The sequence below is a fragment of the Erpetoichthys calabaricus genome, chromosome 10, assembly GCF_900747795.2.
Source record: "Erpetoichthys calabaricus chromosome 10, fErpCal1.3, whole genome shotgun sequence".
Classification (NCBI taxonomy): domain Eukaryota; kingdom Metazoa; phylum Chordata; class Cladistia; order Polypteriformes; family Polypteridae; genus Erpetoichthys; species Erpetoichthys calabaricus.
The window spans coordinates 88,625,932-88,646,286 of record NC_041403.2 but is presented as its reverse complement, the minus strand read 5'-3'; the positions used below and the strand labels follow the sequence as shown (position 1 = coordinate 88,646,286).

At 33.1% G+C, this 20,355-nt stretch overlaps 1 protein-coding gene across 18 annotated transcripts in view; it reads left to right on the top strand.

The window, feature by feature from the left end:
- Window positions 1-20,355, top strand: part of adgrl2a (adhesion G protein-coupled receptor L2a) — a 191,856-nt gene that overhangs the window by 71,047 nt on the left and 100,454 nt on the right. For all 18 annotated transcript variants that reach the window (XM_051933233.1, XM_051933225.1, XM_028811563.2 and 15 more), the window contains exon 3: window positions 14,517-14,730. In XM_051933233.1, the coding sequence (XP_051789193.1) occupies window positions 14,517-14,730 (214 nt within the window). The remainder of the gene's footprint in view (window positions 1-14,516; window positions 14,731-20,355) is intronic.

Below are 20,355 nucleotides of genomic sequence, written 5' to 3'. Positions count from 1 at the left end.
GCACCAGTCAACAAATAAAGAAACTTTTCCCTTTAAAGAAACCTTTGCCTTTTCACTAATGTCTGTAATAAATAACAAGATTAAGAAAGCAACAGCTATATTTAAAACATTATAAACTGAAACAGTATATTTTATGTTGCTGTGTTTTGTGCATGTCAGTGCACAAATACTATAAGTTCACAGTTTATGTAATATATATCAAATGTGTCTTGAAGTTACAGGACAGAATGGCAAAAAAGGATGATAAAACTTCAAAATCACATAAGCCAGTTCAGGACTTCAATAAGTCCGAGTCCAAAGTAGGCTTTACCACAGACAGGTTGATCCCAAACTCTAAAGGCAGGCTTCAAGATTAACACAGGCTGAAAAGGGGGCTCAGGTTTTAAAAGTTCAAGAAACACTTAACAATACAACAATGTCCTGCCATGTATGTTTGGCATTGTCCTGTTTCAGTACATAAAGCATGACAAACACATTTAAGATGCATAATTAAAATAAGAGGTTACATTACACAGTCACAGGTGATTGAGAATCATGTGACTTGTTTGTGGGTAATGATTCAGATAATGTATCAAACGAACGAGAATTGTCCAACTGACACTCAGGTGTTGATTTGTTTACAAATGAAATACTAATTTGTTTGAACTCAAAAGAATCAGATCATCATACATGCACAAAACAGTCATTGAATCATGAAAAGGTGAACACTAAAGTAAACTTGAAAGCAAATAGTTATTAGAAATTAGAATATTATTTTTGTAAGGCTCAGTTTTATGTGACTAATGTGTAGAATGTACAAAGGGACGTAAACGTATTAATTTTAATATTGCTTTTTATATTCAGTTTAAAACAATTTCAGTAATAATAATAATACTTATTACTTATTATAGTACCATAATGGTTCCATCCACAAAACATAAGAAATACTGCTTCACATAATACATGAGAATTAAGCAGTGTTTACATAAAATATTAACAAAAATTTCATAAAAACAAGCACACATATAAAAAATCTTAAGGTTTTGTAGAGTGTTCTGTACATTAGTGGTTAAATACTAAAGTGTGTTACTTCACTGTTAAGAAAACATTTAGCACCTTTATAATGCATATTGTGTGGACGTAAATTATACATTCTTTTTCTCTTATTTAGTTAAGCAAGCGTGTTTATTCTGCCTATCCTAAAATGCACCAATTATATGAAGAAAAAACAATTTTCTGTTACCTATGTGTCTAGGTATTCAATTCAAAGAAAAAGTCAATAAAAGTCTTATCATTACTGTAAAAGAGTAAGTCACTAGAAGTGGTATTTAGAGTTAATCATGCCGGCTCCCACTTTTCTTTCTCTGTCTTTCCTTATTGTGCTCATCTTCAAGACCATTCCTGAATTCTTGCCATCTGTGTTCTTGAGTGTATTGCTTTGGATGAAGGAAGGGGTTTAGTTTTGCACACAATTTGTTTAACAAAGCAAATTATTAAAGGTTTTTATTAAATATGTACCAAAAAATCTCTTATGGCTGATTTAATTTTCATACAGTAAATTCTTTCAGTTTTTCATCAATGATTCAAATAAGGATGGTAAAATTCACTATTGTAAGCAGAAAGTCAAAGAAGGTTTTCATGCAATTTGTGGGCTTCCAAATATGATTGGTCTTTTTAACAGCACACGGATTAAATTCTAGAAAGACAAGCCTCAGAACTATATTTGTAGAAAAGGATATCCTTCCCAGAATGTGTAAATCATTTGTGACAGAAAACTCATTATAAGGAATGTTACATGGGAATGGCTAGGAACTAACTACACAAGATATACTGTATCAGAGCTTTGCTGCAGTTACACAGTATTCTTCCTAAAATGGATGATGGCATTGCAATAGCCCTTTTCTTAATACCAACTAATTGGTCTGCTACTATCAGCCACAGTACATTTTTACTCACTGTTGCCATCTTTTTGAAATGGCTTGATACTTTCATCACTCATTAGAAAAGTACCGGTCCTAGGACTTCTTTGCCTAGTATAGATGCCTTTTTGACATGTCTCTTTTTCCCCAACATTAAGTTTCAAGTGTCAACAATTTCCTCAGTTCTCTGTTTTAATTGTTTTTTTCTTTTTTGGTGCTGTTCACATTTCCATTTAGAGATTGGTCTTTTATTTTGTATTATATTTAATTAATACTTGGTTTATTACAATATTTCCCATGTTGATATTTGACAATTTAATTAGCATTGCTTCAAATCATGTCCATTTTAAGGTGCTTTCAATAATGTTTTAGGAAAGTTGTTTTGGTTCATTGGTGTGAGGTTCTTGCATTCTCACTGTTGTTAAACAAATGGAAGAAAATCTAGATGAGAAACTAGTGAGATTAGCTTGAGTAAATCTTTTTCTGTTCATTATCGAGAAACCTGGCTGTGGTATCACTAGCGCATTACAGAGCATAACTTTTCTTGATTTATATTCAATAGCTTTTAGAGTATGAAGTAATATTTTATGTCTTTTATATTACCACTGCATATTGACTGGAAGACAAGAATGTCATATAAACATCGATCACTATATAATAACCAGAGTCATAGGTAAAATTAGAAAGAGCTTTGGTTTAAGCAGAGATTCCTGAAGGCCTAGACTAATGACTTCACCCCATGTAGAGCATTCTCCTGTTACCTGTGATCTTTCTTTGTTATCAATTAACCAACTTGAAATCCAGTTTCAAGAGTACATCTGATATCAGTGACAACTAGATTTTAAGTATATCTTGGAGCTATGTAAAGTTTTTTTCTTGAAAGTCTGTTATATAATTTGGTGTAGTCAGTTTTGCAATTACTTGGTTAAATAATCTAGCAGACAGATTTTGGGGGATTCTCCTGTTATAAAAGCATGCTGACTGCTAATTGCAATATCATTTTCTTACAAGTACTCCTTTATTTCTGATTATAGACTTGTTATTTAGGAAGGAGTCTATTTTGCCTCTAAACTTGTAGGCTGGAGTCACATTTTTATCTTTCCGTGCATCAGATACTTCTCTTATCTGAAGTAATTACAGGAATGTGCTTAATAAACATTTTAGCACTAGTTTTAAAATCCAGTTGGGGTAAGGGGTTTTGTTTCAATGCTCTTTGTACCTGAAACCAATCTGAGTTTGCTCTTTCAAAATCTTTAACCTCTCAATATTTTTTTTTCTTTTGCCTCTGTGTAATGTCTGGGCATAATGTCTGATTTGGCATTTGAAGCTAAATGCCAAGACTCAGTGCTAACCATTGTGTCCCTGTGCCACCTGAAATTCATTTGTGTTTTAGTTTATTAATGTTTGCTTCATATATGCATGCTGTTGTGTGGTCTTTCAGTGTTAGTTAAACTATAAAAGTCAACTTATACTTGTATTGTGTAAATCCTTTGAGTTAATAGACATCCTAGTTTAGCAATAAAAAAATTCAGAATGTTTCATCTTTCCTTTTATGGTACATTTTACATTTTTTATATGATTACAATACTTTTTTTTTTTTTTGTAAACTTTTGTCTTTATTTCAAGGAGATAGGATCCACAGTGCTATGTATTCCAAAGAGTTTTATACAGAAGAAATACACAAACATAATGACACCCAGCATCTGAGGTGCATAATCAGTGCAGCTATGTATATCTGTCTTGTTGGCGTCTACTGAAGATACATTGAGACAACATAATCCAGTCTAAGGTCAACTGTCTTGAAAGAATAATAATGACAAAATATTTATGTGAAATTAACAACTGCTATAAGTGGAGTCCTCAATGCTTTGCAGTTGCATGTGCTTAATCTTTCACAGCTTGTACTGTTTTTTATTTAATGAATATTATCAGTTCACATTTTAGCTATAATTGTAAATGTTTTAATGGGAAAATGTAAAGTTTTACTTTTTGTATAGCTCACTCTTAATTTCAAATAGTGCTTAACTGAGAGTAGATTGTAAAACAGCTAAAAAATTAAGTGTCTTTAGGTAAAGTCCTATATAAATGTATCAACCTAATATACTATATTAAATATAATGAGCAACAATCATCATACCACAGTGTCTCACATAAAACAACAGTTTTCTTCTTTCATATCACCTCATATTCTGACATCTCTGTCTCAAAGACAGTGGGGCCAGAAAAAATAAAAAATAAACAGATTGTCTTGATAAAAATTTGATTCTTGTTGAACATCAAACAATATGCTTAATTAAATGATTGATTGATATCTTATACTGTTTTAACTTATTACTAAGTTTGTAAATGACAGATGATGGAGCAGTGGAGATATTTCTTTCTCTCAGAAGACATTCAAATGAGATCAGCTGTCAAATGCGCTTGAGCGGCTGTGCTTTTCATTTATTTATTTAATAATTTACTTATTTATTTTATTTTTTAAAGAATTGCATTTTATGATGTTCATCCAGGCAGAAATTTTGTATTAATTATTAGTTTATAAAAAAAATTTTGTGTGCAATGCTTTTGTTGTCCCTTAAGTAGCTTTGCATCTATTATTTTCATTATGTTTTTTACATGTAAAATTTACTTATAGTCTTCCACAGCTTAAATGGAAGAAACTTTGAGCTTCTTAGGAGAGTGGCAAAATGAAAGTTATTATTAAGACTGGAAACTTACAAATAAATTTTTCACGGGGCCGTGTATTTTAAGATACATTTATTATTGTTTTAATAAAATGTCTTGTTATTTTAGGATTAAATTATTTACGTTTGCTTCTGTAATTTTAATAAACATATTTCAGCATTTAAGAATATTTTTATGTAAATAAAATATTACTGATGCATTAATATGCAATATTTAAATTATTTGTACTTTCATATACTCAGTAAAAAGTGATAATGAATGAAAGTACCATTTTTCCAGTAAATAAAAGTCCATGTATTTAGTTTTTATGAGCACACTGCTGTGCTGTGCTATAGGAAAAGCAATCATGTAACAGTGGATTTGCTCTATGGTAACATTAACACCACTGAATTCTGTGGTATGGATTTTTGGCATAAAATCAAAAAACAGTAGCAATTCAGTGTTTTTTGACAATAATAGTACAATACAAGTTATGCAAAACTTTAAAACAAAACCATTTTAGCAATCAACCTGAGAGCTTGTCTTTGAAGTTCTAGAGGAAATTTGACTCCAAGGAGGAAACCAGCCTGAATACAGGAAAAATATTAACAACAGATTTAATCTAAAAAGTTAAGTAAATGATTTGATTGCAAGCACCTTTGTTGGCAAGGTCATTGGTGGATGGTCAAAGCTAGAGGTTTTCAAACTCAGTCTTGGGGACCCTATGTGGCTGCTGGTGTTTGTTCCAACCAATTTTTTTTTTATGTTTTTAATTTGACTCCTAGCCAATTAAGCAAGCTGTTAGTTCCCAATTTCTTTATTTTAAGGTCATTGTAGAAATTACAAAACTAAGCTTGGTATTTTTTTATTACAGTGTACAAATCATTTACTGTATGTCCATTACATTAATATAATTTTGTTGTTTTTTTTTTTTTAGTTTTTCATCATCATTATCAATTTTCATTATGCTTTTTCAGGTATTCTGGTTACTTAATTGATTACTTACTAGTTCCAACATCAGTGGGTATGACACTGACGTAGTTGCAACCTTTCAGCATTCATTTGTCCAGATGTTTGCTTTGCATGTTATCAATTGTCATAATTTGGATAGAATTCGGTGATCCAGCTACTTCTAAAAATGCAAATTAATAGGAAATCAACAAAGAGAGTTAAAGTTATAACAACAGTACAAATATTTCTAAATGTTTTAAAATTTAAAAGTCGTGCTGCTTTGCTTGTCTAAATGCAGAATAACAGCAAGGAAAAAAGACCAACTAATTGAATTTTATTAAGTAGGGGTAAAATAACTTATTGTAAAAGTGACTGGAATAAAACCTGTAGCTGAGTTTGAGAACCACCGCTCTAAGCACTAGATTTGCACGTTGCCTCTTGTCATAGTATAAATAAATACAATATACCAGCCATGTATTATTAAGAATGAAAGAATGTAATACATTACACATCCTTTCAATAAATTGTAGGTCTCATGAACTACTAAAAGTAACACCCAAACTAATTAAGGTTTTTGTTTTTCGAGTTATAGTTTTTTAAAGTTAAGGCAAAAAAGTAGAACTGAAACCAAAAATGGATCAATATTTTGTGAATCTTAATGATGCTCTATGGCCCAGTAGCAACATGCCCGTTATGGATCATGGTAGACTTATCGAGCCTCTACCTTAATGACTAAGAACAGTATGTCTGTGTGAAAGCATATTTTATATGCTATCTATATCAAATTATTTTGACTGAGAAACATTCTTTACTATCATGACAAGCTTGACATTCTCACGGAAAGGCTCGAGAGTGTATTTATTACTTGTAACAAAAACAGCATAAACAAGTTAAATAGCGTTGAAGGGTCTAATGTAGTATAAGCCTCTGTAAGTTGAATTGTCTAAGGGAATCTTAAGCACATTGTTGAAATTCATTTTAATTACATATAATTAAATTAAAACAAAGATTTAACTAAAAACATATAATTAAAACAAAGATTTAACTAAAAGTTTCATATTAGAAGTTTACATTTTATACTACAACATATGGTATGTTTCAAGAAAAAAATGTTTAGTTGTCAGTGAAAAATACATTAAAAATATACTGTAAGCTTTAGTATATGCAAGGCTTTTTTCAATATAGTCATCCTAAAAATATTTACAGAAATACCATAACATACGTAAGTAAGAATGAAGAACACTACTCATAGAGTATAGCTGGTTAAGTCAAAGGCTACTTTGGATACTCCTTGCAGCGTTGCCACAAGAGACTATCCTAAACTAAAAGCAAAAAACACCTTCAACCCATATAGTTCCTTCCTAGTCTCCTTCATCCCTCCCTTCTTCCCTCCTTCATTGTTTTTCTCCCCCCTCCCCATCTCCTCTCTCACTCTTTCTCTATCCCATCTGTTAGTATAAACCTCTTGCCAACCGCTTTCTTCTTTAATTATTGTCTGTGAAGTCACTCCCAAAAGACTATAAAATGAAAAGTAGAGCTGCTTATACTTGAAAAATCAACTTACTATACTAAACCAAAGTACTTTCAAACCTGATGTGATTACACTATCCTGAGAATGCAAACACACTGACCTGGAGCAGCATAATCATACTGTCATTGACAACGGAAAGGAAAATGAAGTGGTTAACTATGCAGCTTTAGCATAAATAACAACACATGGAAGATAATTTTTCTCTCTTTACCAAAGATTGTTTATAAAGAATTTTCATGGAAACATGAAACACATCATGTATTACTACAATATTTCAAAGACATTAACTTCATGTTCCTATAAAATGTGGAAGTATGATTTACTGTACATGGAAGCTTCCTTAATAAATCATCCACAATTTTACACATTTGCAGGGAATCACAAATAAAAGTGATACTGTATTACACATTTTGTGTTTTTTTGTCTGTGTTGAGACTTTGCGTGTGTGTTTTTTTTCACAAACTTAGAATTTAATGCTGAGAATAATTACAAAAATAAGGGACTGAACAGAGACCAAAATCTATGCATGACTTATTTAGGAATTAGGAGACAGTTTTATTGTATGATGAACCCAGTTGTTCCTTTTGTCCACAATCATGTTAAATATGTTCAGTTCAAATGTAGCAACTCACACATTCTTGACAGTGCCATCTTTGAAGTGAAGCCTGATGGTGAGAACACCATGTTGTAGGAATTTTCTTGGCTATTTGCAGAAAACCTAGTGAAAAGGTTTTTTACTAAATAAATCAATCTTGTGGCCCTGAAGCCTTCCAACCTTAATGTTGGAAAAAAAAATCAGAGTAAAATACAACAAAGTTTAGCATTTAATAATCAGAATCTGCTTCCACATCCAACAGCAAGTCAGCAACATTGTGTTTCAAGTGTTGTCTATATCTTCTTTAATCTTGATCTTATTTGTGTTTCATTTACAAAAATGTTATGCAGAAGGAGAATTTTCAACACTACATAAGTGATAACAAAAAATGTAAATTGCTTATTACTTTGAAGTTATCTCTTATTATATGAAAGTGCTGTCCCACATTGTTCTAAAAGTCTAATATATCCACATAGCTAAGTCTTTAACATCTGTCTTTCTTATGCACATATAACCTGTCCATTTTTTATGTATATATTTTATATTATTTTATTGTATGGAAGCATATTGACATCGTTTAATTTTCTTTCAGTTTTCCATTGCTGTCTTCTGCATCTATATATATAAAATCCTTATGAGCGTCCAGGTGTCCGTGTGTGGGTGTCTTCTGGTGAAGTGCGCATGCGCGGGGCACGTGCGATGCGCGATATTACTGTCAGAGAAAGTTAGAGGCGTTTTACGGAAATACAAACCAGTATTACTGCGAGAGGAAATTAAAGGTACACAATGCAGTGACGCATATTACAGCCACATACAAGCCAGTATTACTGTCAGAGGAGATTAAAGGCATATTACCGACGCGCACGCCTGTATTACCGCCAGAGAAAATTAAAGGTATATTACGGATGTACAAGCCAGCAGACGTACAAGACGGTATCTTTCAATAAGGGCGCGCACAAAAAGGCGAGCCTCAAAAGGGTGACCTCAATTGGTCGTAGCGAATAAAGGCGCGCGTAAATAAAGATCTCCACCTTTGTTGCTCTTCACATATTCCAGAGCCATTTGAACTAAATTATCTACGAACGCCTTTATTCGCCGCGCTCAATTGAGGTCGCCCTTTTGAAGCTCGCCTTTTTGTGCGCGCCCTTATTGAATAGAGCCGTACAAGACAGTATTACTGTCACAGAAAATTAAAGACACACAATACACGGCGGCAGCCCACGAAGAACAGTCAGCTCAGCAAGTAAACATCAACAATAGAAAGTCTGAAAGAAAGAAAAATACGACCAACAAAAAGAATGAGGTCAAAGTCCCTTGCCATTTAATATAGACTGTTCCTACTAATGTTTATGCACTACTGTTCTAGCGCCCATTATTGTAACGGGCTAAATGACTAGTTCTATAATATATACTAATTACATTACCTGTGCTCCTTATGAAATCAAAACTAATACCATCCATGTTTGTCCTTCATTGTTCTTTAGTTCACGTCTATCTTGCTCCTGTACAATTATTTAGCAGAGAATTTAAAATTATCATTCAAGTTCATAAATACATCATTAGTATTACATATTTTTCTCTGTTCCTACAAGTACAATTATAATAACCATATTATCCATTCCAGTAGAAGAACAAAATGGCTTGCAAAATATGACCCTTAATTGCTACCTAATCTATTTAGCAAAAACTGACGATCCATAGGTAATTTTATTTTCTCCTTTTAAGTAGATAGCATTTGCTTTTTATGTTTAACTAGCAGTGTTACCCAGATTCACCCAGGAGATTTCATTAGACAATGGGCCCTAATCGGATGCATCTGAACTATATAACTAAGTTCTTTTATGTATACAGTCTTTTCTATTGTTTTTTTCTTTTTCCCAAAGGCTAATATTATCAGTGTGAACTTGTGGGTAGGGCTTTGGACTTAGAACTTCAAACCGTGAAGTTTTGGATACAAATTCTGCTACTGACACTGTGTGACCATGAGCATGTCACTTCACCTGCCTATGTTCCATTTGCAAACACAAAATAAATGCAAATAATTGTATCTCAGATGTTGTTAGTTGCCTTAGAGAAGTACACCAGACAAATGAGTAATATTATTATTATTAGGTAACTGTTGCTGCTTTCTCTTGGACATGCTATATGCAATTACAAAGGAGTAAAACATTCCTGCATTAGATCAATTTCTGCTTTACCTAGTGACTTGATATTTGTAGATGGTCAAAACACGATTGCACAGGAAAGTATATTCTTTTGACTTAATCATTAGGAATAATGTGAAATTTGAGTGTATATTTTTAAAATTATTAGATATTCATGAATATCTAATTTCAAGTATTTTGTTTTATGTTTGCCATCAGTCGTTATGTTCAAGCTTGTGTTTTTTTGGGGTTTTTTTACATATCCATAGGCAGACAATACTGTAAAGTGCTAACACTAAATTTCATATTACTTTAACTTATTACAAACAGTAATTACATTTACAGACTGCACATTTAGGATGTCATTGGAATGAATTGAATGTTTTTACTTTTGGGGTAGTTTTCTGTAGTGCCTGAAGTGGAAGAAAATAACTGCTGGTTCAATATTTGGAGGCTTCTTAAATTTTCAGGGGTCCACCCATTAAAATCCACAAATCCAAATGTATATTGTCATGTTTGGTTTTCTGATCTGCACAAAAAGGCTGCCAAGAGACACATGGGCAAACAGACTTTTATTTGGGCACTTTGAAAGGGGATCACCACCCTGCCCTCTGAAATTGTTTACATTTACATGCACGTCTGCTTACTTTGAACAGGGATATCCCATCCCCTCCTTTCCACTGCTCTTGAAAATTCTTTACCATATTGTGAACGATTGCACTACAGTATGCTTTCATTCTCTTGTGCTGGATCAGTCACAGAGGAAACATTTTTTTAAATAGTTAAAAAGAATACCCGTATTGGATCAACTGCACTCAATAGCGCCTAAGTCATATATGGCTTTAAAGTCAGTTCACTTACCCAGTATTTTGTTCTCTGTCTTGTGAGGATGATAGCCTAGCCCTCTGATCCTGCCTCCATTCAACTAAATACTTCCGAGGAAGATGCCTTTAAGTTCTTTTAATTTGAAGAACTGTCAGTGTGTTTGAATAAAGCCACAATACTGTTTTTTTTTTTAAGTACCCGAATAAAAGTCTCTTTGCCCAGGTGTCTGTTGGCAGCCTTTCTGTTTCCAGAAATGGAAATGTATATTACAGTGAAGTAGCATGTGGGGAACCTGTTAAGTTTAGATTTATGCTTTCTATCCATCTTGTGTTGAATCCAATGACATCACTTCGGCCTCTAGTTATATCACAGATCAGGTCCCAGCACTCTCTCTCTGCCTTTTAGCTACTAATGAAGCAATGCCAACGCTCACAGCCACCGCAGTTGGCACATTTCTTACCTGACTTAAGACATCAAACATGACTATATACTGCCTTTTCTTCTGTCTTCCGTACACCTGATTATTCAATGCTGATGTCAATGGAGTCTGCTACATCTTTCATTTGCATTAAGCTTCTGTTAAGTGCAGGTTGGAGCAAGTCACCATAATGTTAATAAATATTGACAAATATAAATAAATATGAAAAAAAAGTCAGCTTCTTTTCTTTTCTTTTTTTTATAACATTACACAATTTCAACCAAACCCATCAAGGCATTTTTAAGATTTGGGGTATTTACTTTTTCTGTTATGTGTGGTCGGGTTTTCCCTTATGTCCTTTCTTAGTGGCTACCTACTAGCCTAAATGTACAAACCTGTCAAATTTAAGCTATTTAACTAAACAGGATAGAGTGAGTGAGTGAGTCAATTTTACATTTATTTATAAGCGAAGGTCTGTGATACAGTTTACATACTTGTAGCTAGAATGTATGTCTAATCATTTTCCATGATGATGATACTTGTCAAAACCTCAGGAATAAAAGACTTTATATAATAGATTAAGCAGTCATAAACTTTTGACTTCTAGTATACTTAGGTGACTGGATAATTGTTTTTATTTATTGTTGACATGCTAGCTGCAGGGTATCTTTGATATTCTTTTAATGTATTATATATTTTATTTTAAATGTATTTTTTTAATGTACTATTTTATTTTAAATGTATATTTATGTACATTTTTATTCACTTTGAAACTGAAGTCATACTGTCAGTATAAGAAGAATACATTTGCTGCAATTTTATAATGCAATACTTGATAAAGAAGACAGAAACAGTGAGCTATGCTCTTGAGTGGGTACTGTGGTGGTTACTAAAAGACTTAGCATGAAGTTAATAGGCGGATTGCTCTTAATATTATGGCCTCGTCACACAAAGGTTTCAGGTAATCAGCTGGAGCAGAATGCACTTTAAACTATAAAAGTTGTAAATATTGTCATTCATGACAGCCAAAGGCTTATAGTAATTAGTAGGAACAGCTTCAAAGAAAAACAGTCAGTGTTTTTCAAGTGCCAGTCTTACAAAAAAAAAAACACAACAGTACAGAATGAAAGGAGTAATGACATTTTTTTCCAAGGCACTAGACTGTGAACAGAGATTCATTATGGAAGCAGAGCACTGTAAACAGGATCAGACCTTCGTTCTAGCCAAGACAAAAAGTTGCCACTAACAACAGCAATTATTGACAGTGTAAGAAATGCTGTGGTAATCTTAAACAACGTAAACACCATGGCATGTCTATCAGGCAAAGGAATGTTACTGTTATTTAAACCATGCATATCTAAAATTGTGTTAAAAGTGGGGTGGGGATGAAACAATATAAAAAAAAAAACTGTTGCGAACAATGAAAAAATGATAAATGAAAGTCAATGGATATCTTGCTGTCAAGGTTCTTGTTAAAAAACAGCTTGTCTCTTGCAGAAGGACAGTATTGTTTTACTTTTTATACTGTCGGAAAAATAAAGTCTTTTTAAGTCATTTGTTCAGAGAAGAGAAAATGGAGCAAAATACTTCATTTTACCCTAAGCACAGCTATTTGGCAGTGTTCACATTTGCAGAGCACAAAGCCACAGTATTGATTTTTCACCCGCTCAGCCTCCTGCCAGTTTTATGTTCGATTGTCAATGCTGTAAAATGGATTAAATTACACTTCATGTTGTTGAGATTCTTGTGTTTTTTCCCTTTAACTGATAGAAAAGATTACAAATAAACCTGAAGATAACCCTATTGTGCAGCAACAGCTGCTTTGTTCTTTTTAGCTTCCTTTTTGTTTGTTTTTATATAGTTAGATGTTTTCAGCTTTTAAAAAAATCTTAACTTATGTATAGCTTCCAGTACTTCTAAAATGTTTTCCCTTTCATGTAAAATTTTACCCAGTTGTGGTCATAACCAGCTATTCTTCAGTTTTGTGCCAGTTTAACATTATTTTAAGTCATGGTGTAGCCAGAGCCCATCCACAAGCAAAAGCTTGGAATGTTTCTTGCTCTGTATGCTATACCATATAGTGGCATACATAAACATTTTATCTCTTATGTGCTACTAGTTAAGATTAACAAGTTTCTTAGAAAGATAAGATAGGAGTAACAAGTGATAATCCCACCTCATGTAAACATAAAAATAATTTAATGCAATTCTTTTGTTCACACATATTTTTTTTTATGAAATACTATGTTATAACATCTAATGTTATAACAAATCAATCAGTATTTTTATTGTTTTTCAAATTAATTGAGGTGTAGAACTGTGCTTTTAAATGAACAATGGTTGTTACTGCAGCTTTCCATACTGTTGGATAATTCTTTATGATTTATATTTTGAAGTCCATTAGATTCTACTTAATAAAAAATATTCTCATAACCCTTGCTGTATTGAGTGTGAATTATCCCAGTTTGAACTCTTTACTGCTTTAATTTTAGTTTTCAGCCATCCATTTTCACACATGCTCATCCCGTCTAGAGTCCATTGGTGGCCAGGCCCTACCCCTGCAGTAAATTGTGCACAGATACAGGGCCATAATACACTAATCTTTCGGATTTGGGAGAAAACTTTCAGGCCCAAATAAATGCACATTAAAACACTTTTTTAAAATGGATTTATTTGTATACTTAATCATTTTATATTTTTCTTCTTTTTTTGGGAAAGTAAAAATAGGTTTGTGACAATCTGATTTAGAGATGCTTCCTAAATAGTAGTAAAGTTTAAGCTTGGAATTCCTTTGTCTGAATTTTTAAAACAAGATTCATTCATGTTACAGAGAATATTGCAGCTTAACTTTAAGTGTTACAGCGTCTGTCTAATTAAAGTGTGAATGAAGTTGTTATTTAAGAATAAAGAAAAACTTGGTAGCAGTCTATTCATGCTTAGAGAGACAGATGAAAAGAGGCCATAGTTTCAAAGAGGGCAAATTGGAATGTTAGATTTCATTCAGTGGCTGGTATTGTCAGTTTCCAGCATAAGACTATGATTTAACTCATCCCGTGTTGTAATATACTAAGAATATTGAGAATAAACACTGATTTGAATGCTGTTTGAAGAAGTGAATCCATAGCCAGTATAAATCCTAATATATACAAACTTATGCATTTATTGTTTATGTTTATTATTAATACTTGGCACATTTCTAGATAAACCGTTTTATTATACTGAGTTTTAATATTATCCACTGGATGTAACCAATTTACTTGGAATTTTACTAAATAGCATCCAAAGTAATTTTTTATCGCAGTTTCATAATGTAAGGGCATCAACATTGTCAAAAGTAATTAAAAGTTTATTAAACATTTCAGTCTCTTCCCAGGTAGGACATTCCTTTTAAAGTTTCTAACAAGGTTTTACCAAAAATGCATACTTTTTTATCTTTAATTACTTTTTGTTTGTTCTTTTCATTGATGAAAATCTTTTACATTTTCCTTAGGGTTTAGTCGTGCTGCTTTGCCATTTGGTCTGGTCAGGAGAGAGCTGTCTTGTGAGGGTTATCCCATTGATCTTCGTTGTCCGGGAAGTGATGTCATCATGATAGAGAGTGCTAACTATGGCAGAACCGATGATAAGATCTGCGATGCTGATCCTTTTCAGATGGAAAATATCAACTGCTACCTCCCAGATGCCTATAAAATTATGTCACAAAGGTAAAATCACACATTTTTTGTTACAAAATCAATATGTTATGACTAAAACCATAGAAAAGTGTTGCATGTGTTTAGAATATTCATCCTTTGATGTACTATATAATATAATAATTTTCCCCTGGAACTATATAGAATAGAAAGTTGAGCTTTTTAATTAAGAAATGTAGTAAAGCTGCACAAGGGGTCATTCAACCGAACACTCTTACAGATATACATTCCAGCAAATATATTACAAATAAATATATATAGATTTATAGTATATTTTATGTCAAAATCTAATATTTATAATATGTATGAAGATTCATTACATAATTAAACATGATAAAAAGGTAATATAATCATAATTAAAGAGTAAAAAAACCTTTTTAAATGTTGCAGGTATATCATTTTATTTTTGTTTAATAACACCATGCAGTTATGTTTGCAATCTGGTGTTCAGTTTTATTTCAGTTTTATTCTTTGTTATTATTAACATTTTTTTTTCTAGTTTTGGCTTGTTTTAATATATGTTAGTGTTTTAAAGTAAAACTAAAATGATTGTTTTTAATGTAACATTTATTAGTAAAGCATTTACCAATATCTTTGATAGTCATCAGATAAAATGTTTTTGCATTAATATTTTCCTTTTACTAAAGCCATATAATTTTGCTTAAATGTGTAACTCCAAAATGACAACATAGTTGTAGTAGTTTAAGCACTACATTCCTGGTAAAAACCTCGCTAGCAGTTGTTAAGTTTTTTTCTAGGGAAGGAGTTATCCTGCCTCTAGGAAATTTAGAATTGTCCATCCTTTATTATGACAAACGAACAGGACTGTCATTCCACAAAGTTAACATTGCTAGATGTTACATTAAATTAAAACTACAATGCCTATGTTGTATTTTAATGCATTATAGACATATAGGCTTGGTTTGCTTCATCTTTGTTCTGGGTGAATTAGAGTAATATTATACAGTACAACTAGTTTAGCTCCCATGTAGGTGAAGGTAAAATTCAAAGTATTAGAATTTGTAAAACCGCGGTCATGTTTTGAGAAATTAAGTTCTATTATTGCATTGTTAAAGTGCTGTTTAAAATGTATATTCTGAAACCATGTCTCTCGATAGAGACGTGTATGCTTTCTGGCAAAACACAGAAATTGGATGATATGAGCCTGTCAGCAACTCCAGTCATCTGTCTGGGGAAATAAGAAATAATGAAATAAAAACTGCACAGCAGCAAAATTAGATGTATTCAAAGGGTTATTGTCAACTCTTATTTGATAAAGTCAGAAAGCTGACTTTGTATTGCAGCCCTTAAGATTCAGTATACTAATCTACCCTTTTTTGACCTTGTAAGGTGGATTTGCAGTAAATATTTCCCATTATATCAATTTGATTTTTAACAGTACAGTACATAGGGAAACTTTATATTAATTAAAGTAAATGTAATATTTATTACACAATACTAAATATTTATATTAATGTGCTATTTTTATTGTGAAGAATTTCAGTGTGTTTACCATCAAAGCTATAGAACTGCATTCCTGATTTTATTGTGTAGACACTTTTGTTGCAGGTTTTGAGAAAGTTGTTGATCATGTAAAGTATATATTGCTTTTGGTGTACCTTATAAGTTGATTGTAATAGGTATTATTTCTAGTGACTAATAAAACTGAAAATCAAAATTAAGGCACAGTTTAATGTAACAGTATTGCATGTACTGTAATACAATAACTGCAATAATTATAATAATTATTAATTGTGCCTTTCACTTAATACCCCAGTCTAGCCTAATGTGTCTGAAATAAATTGAAGGCTGCCCCTGTATCTGGTTGTGGCTCCCAAGGTGTGGTTTAAAGTCACCCCAAAGAAAAGGACTCTGTTGAATGCATAGTTTGGAGGAGAGCAGATGTACAAGTAACAGGGTCAAGTGGAACAAGCTCACTGCAGATTAAAAAAAAAAAACCCTCTCTCAAAAGCCAAATTAGTCACTAGGCTCGACTGACTAAAATTACTTGTTCATGTTGGGTGAGGATCCAAGTTTGCATAAGGGCACCCAGTGAAGATGGCTTGTGATGGGGGCACCCAAAGTGTAATCAGAACTTAGTTAAAATATTGAACTTGTAGGGAAAAGAGGGACTGGAATCTAGAGGAAACAAGAGAGAGAGAAAGAAAGAAGTGCTTAGCTGAATGTTGGTTTCCTTTTTGTTTGTTTGTCCTGCCATCAAGGATAAGTGATCTTTGCCTACACTACAACAAATGCATTTGCAAAGATCAGACAAAACAAATTTTAAATGGGAGCTGTTTTGATGGTATTTAGCAAAAAAAAAAAAACATCTGCCAAAGGGGTAAGCAAAGTTTACTTGACAAGATTTCTTAAAGTAAGCTAAATATTGAAATACTTTTCACTTGGCTTAGATTTAATTTTTGTATGATTGCAACTGTATCCATTTTATTTTATAGAGTGTCTAAATCAGAATTTTTTCATCCTACTTAGTTTTTTTCCAATCCTACTTGATAATGTGTTTAAGATTAGGATTTTTTAGAAGATGTCAATCAACCTCATCCAGTCCACTGATCTTCAAACCTGAGCTTGCAGAGCCTATAGACTGAAATGTGGGGTAGGCCTTTAACCTGTTAGTCACTGTGGTTGTTTTTACACTATATAGTATCATTGGTGCTCTAAGCTCCAAGCTGCAGCAAGCCATATATTAACTATGGTTCTGCTAATACCTGACATAATCCATGGTCTCTTCAAACTTTCTTGAATTTCCATCTAGAGTCAGGCATTTCAAATGAAAATATCACTGTAGCCCCAGTGTTGCATAATAAATATGGGGCTAAAAACCTGATGGTTTTTACAACTAGTCATACATACAGGTGTGTCAATCTTTGTTCTATATTAAGTCTTTATTTTTGCTTTTTGAGAACTAGATTTGTACAGGGCGGCACGGTGGCGCAGTGGGTAGCGCTGCTGCCTCGCAGTTGGGTGATCCGGGACCCGGGTTCACTTCCCGGGTCCTCCCTGCGTGGAGTTTGCATGTTCTCCCCGTGTCTGCGTGGGTTTCCTCCGGGCGCTCCGGTTTCCTCCCACAGTCCAAAGACATGCAGGTTAGGTGGATTGGCGATTCTAAATTGGCCCTAGTGTGTGCTTGGTGTGTGGGTGTGTTTGTGTGTGTCCTGCGGTGGGTTGGCACCCTGCCCGGGATTGGTTCCCTGCCTTGTGCCCTGTGTTGGCTGGGATTGGCTCCAGCAGACCCCCGTGACCCTGTGTTCGGATTCAGCGGGTTGGAAAATGGATGGATGGATGGATTTGTACAGTGGAAAATAGAGTGCCGATACATGGTGGTGTGTTTCTCAAATGTCATCATATCCTTTATTACCCCATTTGCGAATAAAAATGATGGGGTTCTAACTTTTGTTTTTTCATTTTAATATTTCTTAATTTGTTTCTTAGATTTTCTTCCTTTTTATTAGAAAATGCTTACATATAAAATGATGAAAGCTGAATAGCTCTTACAAAATTTCTTAGTCATTTCTTCCCTGACTGGCATGGCTGCTGACTTTATGCACACCTATAAGCATGTATCCTCCTTATATCATAGTGTTCTGATTCACCTTATCTGCTCAAATTAACTTTACAGTAGTGAAGTCAAATGGCTGCTCATTTTACCACATATACCAAAGAAGTTCTGTATTACAGTTCTTTAAGTAAAGGTTTACAGATGTTTGGAAAAGACATTCAACACAATATGTTAAGATCTAATGTAGAGAGAGGTTGACAAAGGTTTTCTTACTGTCAGCACCCTTGGAATACTCCCGTTGCCATAAACTAAGATCTTAGAGCATTAATCACATCAGACAATAGAGGCTGTGAAAGTTTCTTAGACAGTAGCTTCTTATCCTGACCATGAGTGAAAGTAGGTAGTGTGTGCTTTGTTTGCCATGTGGCTGATTTTATGTAAAAAGTATTTTCAAGCTTTTGTAAAGATCGATCAGAAACCTTTAAAAACAAGTGATTGCATATTTTTGGTTTTATATTGATTTGTATGCATATTTGGTGGTATAGTTTATATGGACTGTTTAGTAGTACAGCCTTACAGCAATAGGAAATCAAGTTGCATTTCTATCCTAGTCAACTGTTTGCCTGGAGTTTGCATATTCTTCCTGTGTCCATATACAGTTTTCCATGCATACTCCAATTTTCTCCCCTCATCTCAAAGACTTGCATAGTAGATTAGATGATCACTTTAGTTTGGCTCTGGGGTGTGCATGTGTGCATTGTATGTTGGATCAGTGTCCCACCCAAGGTCAGTTTCCCCCTTGTGCCTAGTGCTGCCCCCTGCAAGCTGAAGTGGATTAAACAGAGACAAAAGTGGAATGACAAAGGGCATAGATGAATGCTTTTATATTTAAACATTTTAAGGTTTCTTTGTGATGAATGACTTAATGAAAAGTAATAACTCATCAGGCATTGTCCATAAAGCAGAATTAAGTTAATGCAAAACATTTCCAAACATGAAACACCATTTAATTTTGGCCTACATTAAGAAACATTCTGTTCATATTGACCTGGCATTTTTGAAAGCAACAAGAGTGCTTTGTAAAGTTAGTAAATATACTCTGTGGGTCCCAGAAAGATGAAAACGTTAGTTGCAAGTTGTCTCGTAAAGGTTACTGATATTCATAAGAGTAGCATCGAGTGTACATGATTGAGTATACTGTATATAAAATAAATAGTTTATTTTAATTTCCTTGACAAGCTGCCTGCTAATATAAGATTGTTGCTGAAATGTTAGATTATTTTTACAGCCTTCTCAGTTTTAGTAATATGAAAATATCCCCTATATGTCTTGAAACTTGACCTTTTAGCCAAAGAAACAGAAGTCTGCATTTAAAATTGAAGTGCAGTTTTTTCTTTTTAATTCACTTAAAATTTAAATATTAATCAACGAAAATAAAATCTCAAAACTGACTGAGACTATTAACATCAAAAACGGTAATTAACTGCATTGGGTATCGGAATTCACAGTTGGTCAAGTAGCCAAGAGGTCTAATTGCTCAAGAGTTCAAGTAGAGATAGCTTTGTTTTATATTTTAGTTCAGGAGCCAATAGACAGTGATATGGTTTCCTATGTGGGGCAATTAAGTATTACTGAAAAAAGTAATTGGACTTCAGGCAAGTCCTTGGTTAGCTCCTTTTGTAAAGTTAGTTAATTGTGTTCAGTCCTAATTCTAAAAGACATTCTTTAATGGAATGCACTGTTTGATGAATTAATGGTTACATAAGTTTCAAAAATGTAATTAGGACAACATTTGACAATACATATCTGTTAGTTTATAACCTGATACAGCTTGAAGCAAAGCTAAATGCATAGCATTGATACTCTTATTAGATTATTAATGCCAATATATCAGTGAATGTCAGACATTCATTTTCTTTGCAGTGATGAAAACTGTCTATAGAATTTAACGCTTACTTATAGAGTTAACTCTTGGTTTAAAGCAGTGGCCTTAAGACCCTTGCCACTGAGTTACATTTTTCCAGCTGTAAGCAATTATTCTTTAACGTTGACTAATAATATATACAGGGCATTTATTGCAGAGTTTATTTTTAAGGTTAACAAAAGATTGAATAGGAAAC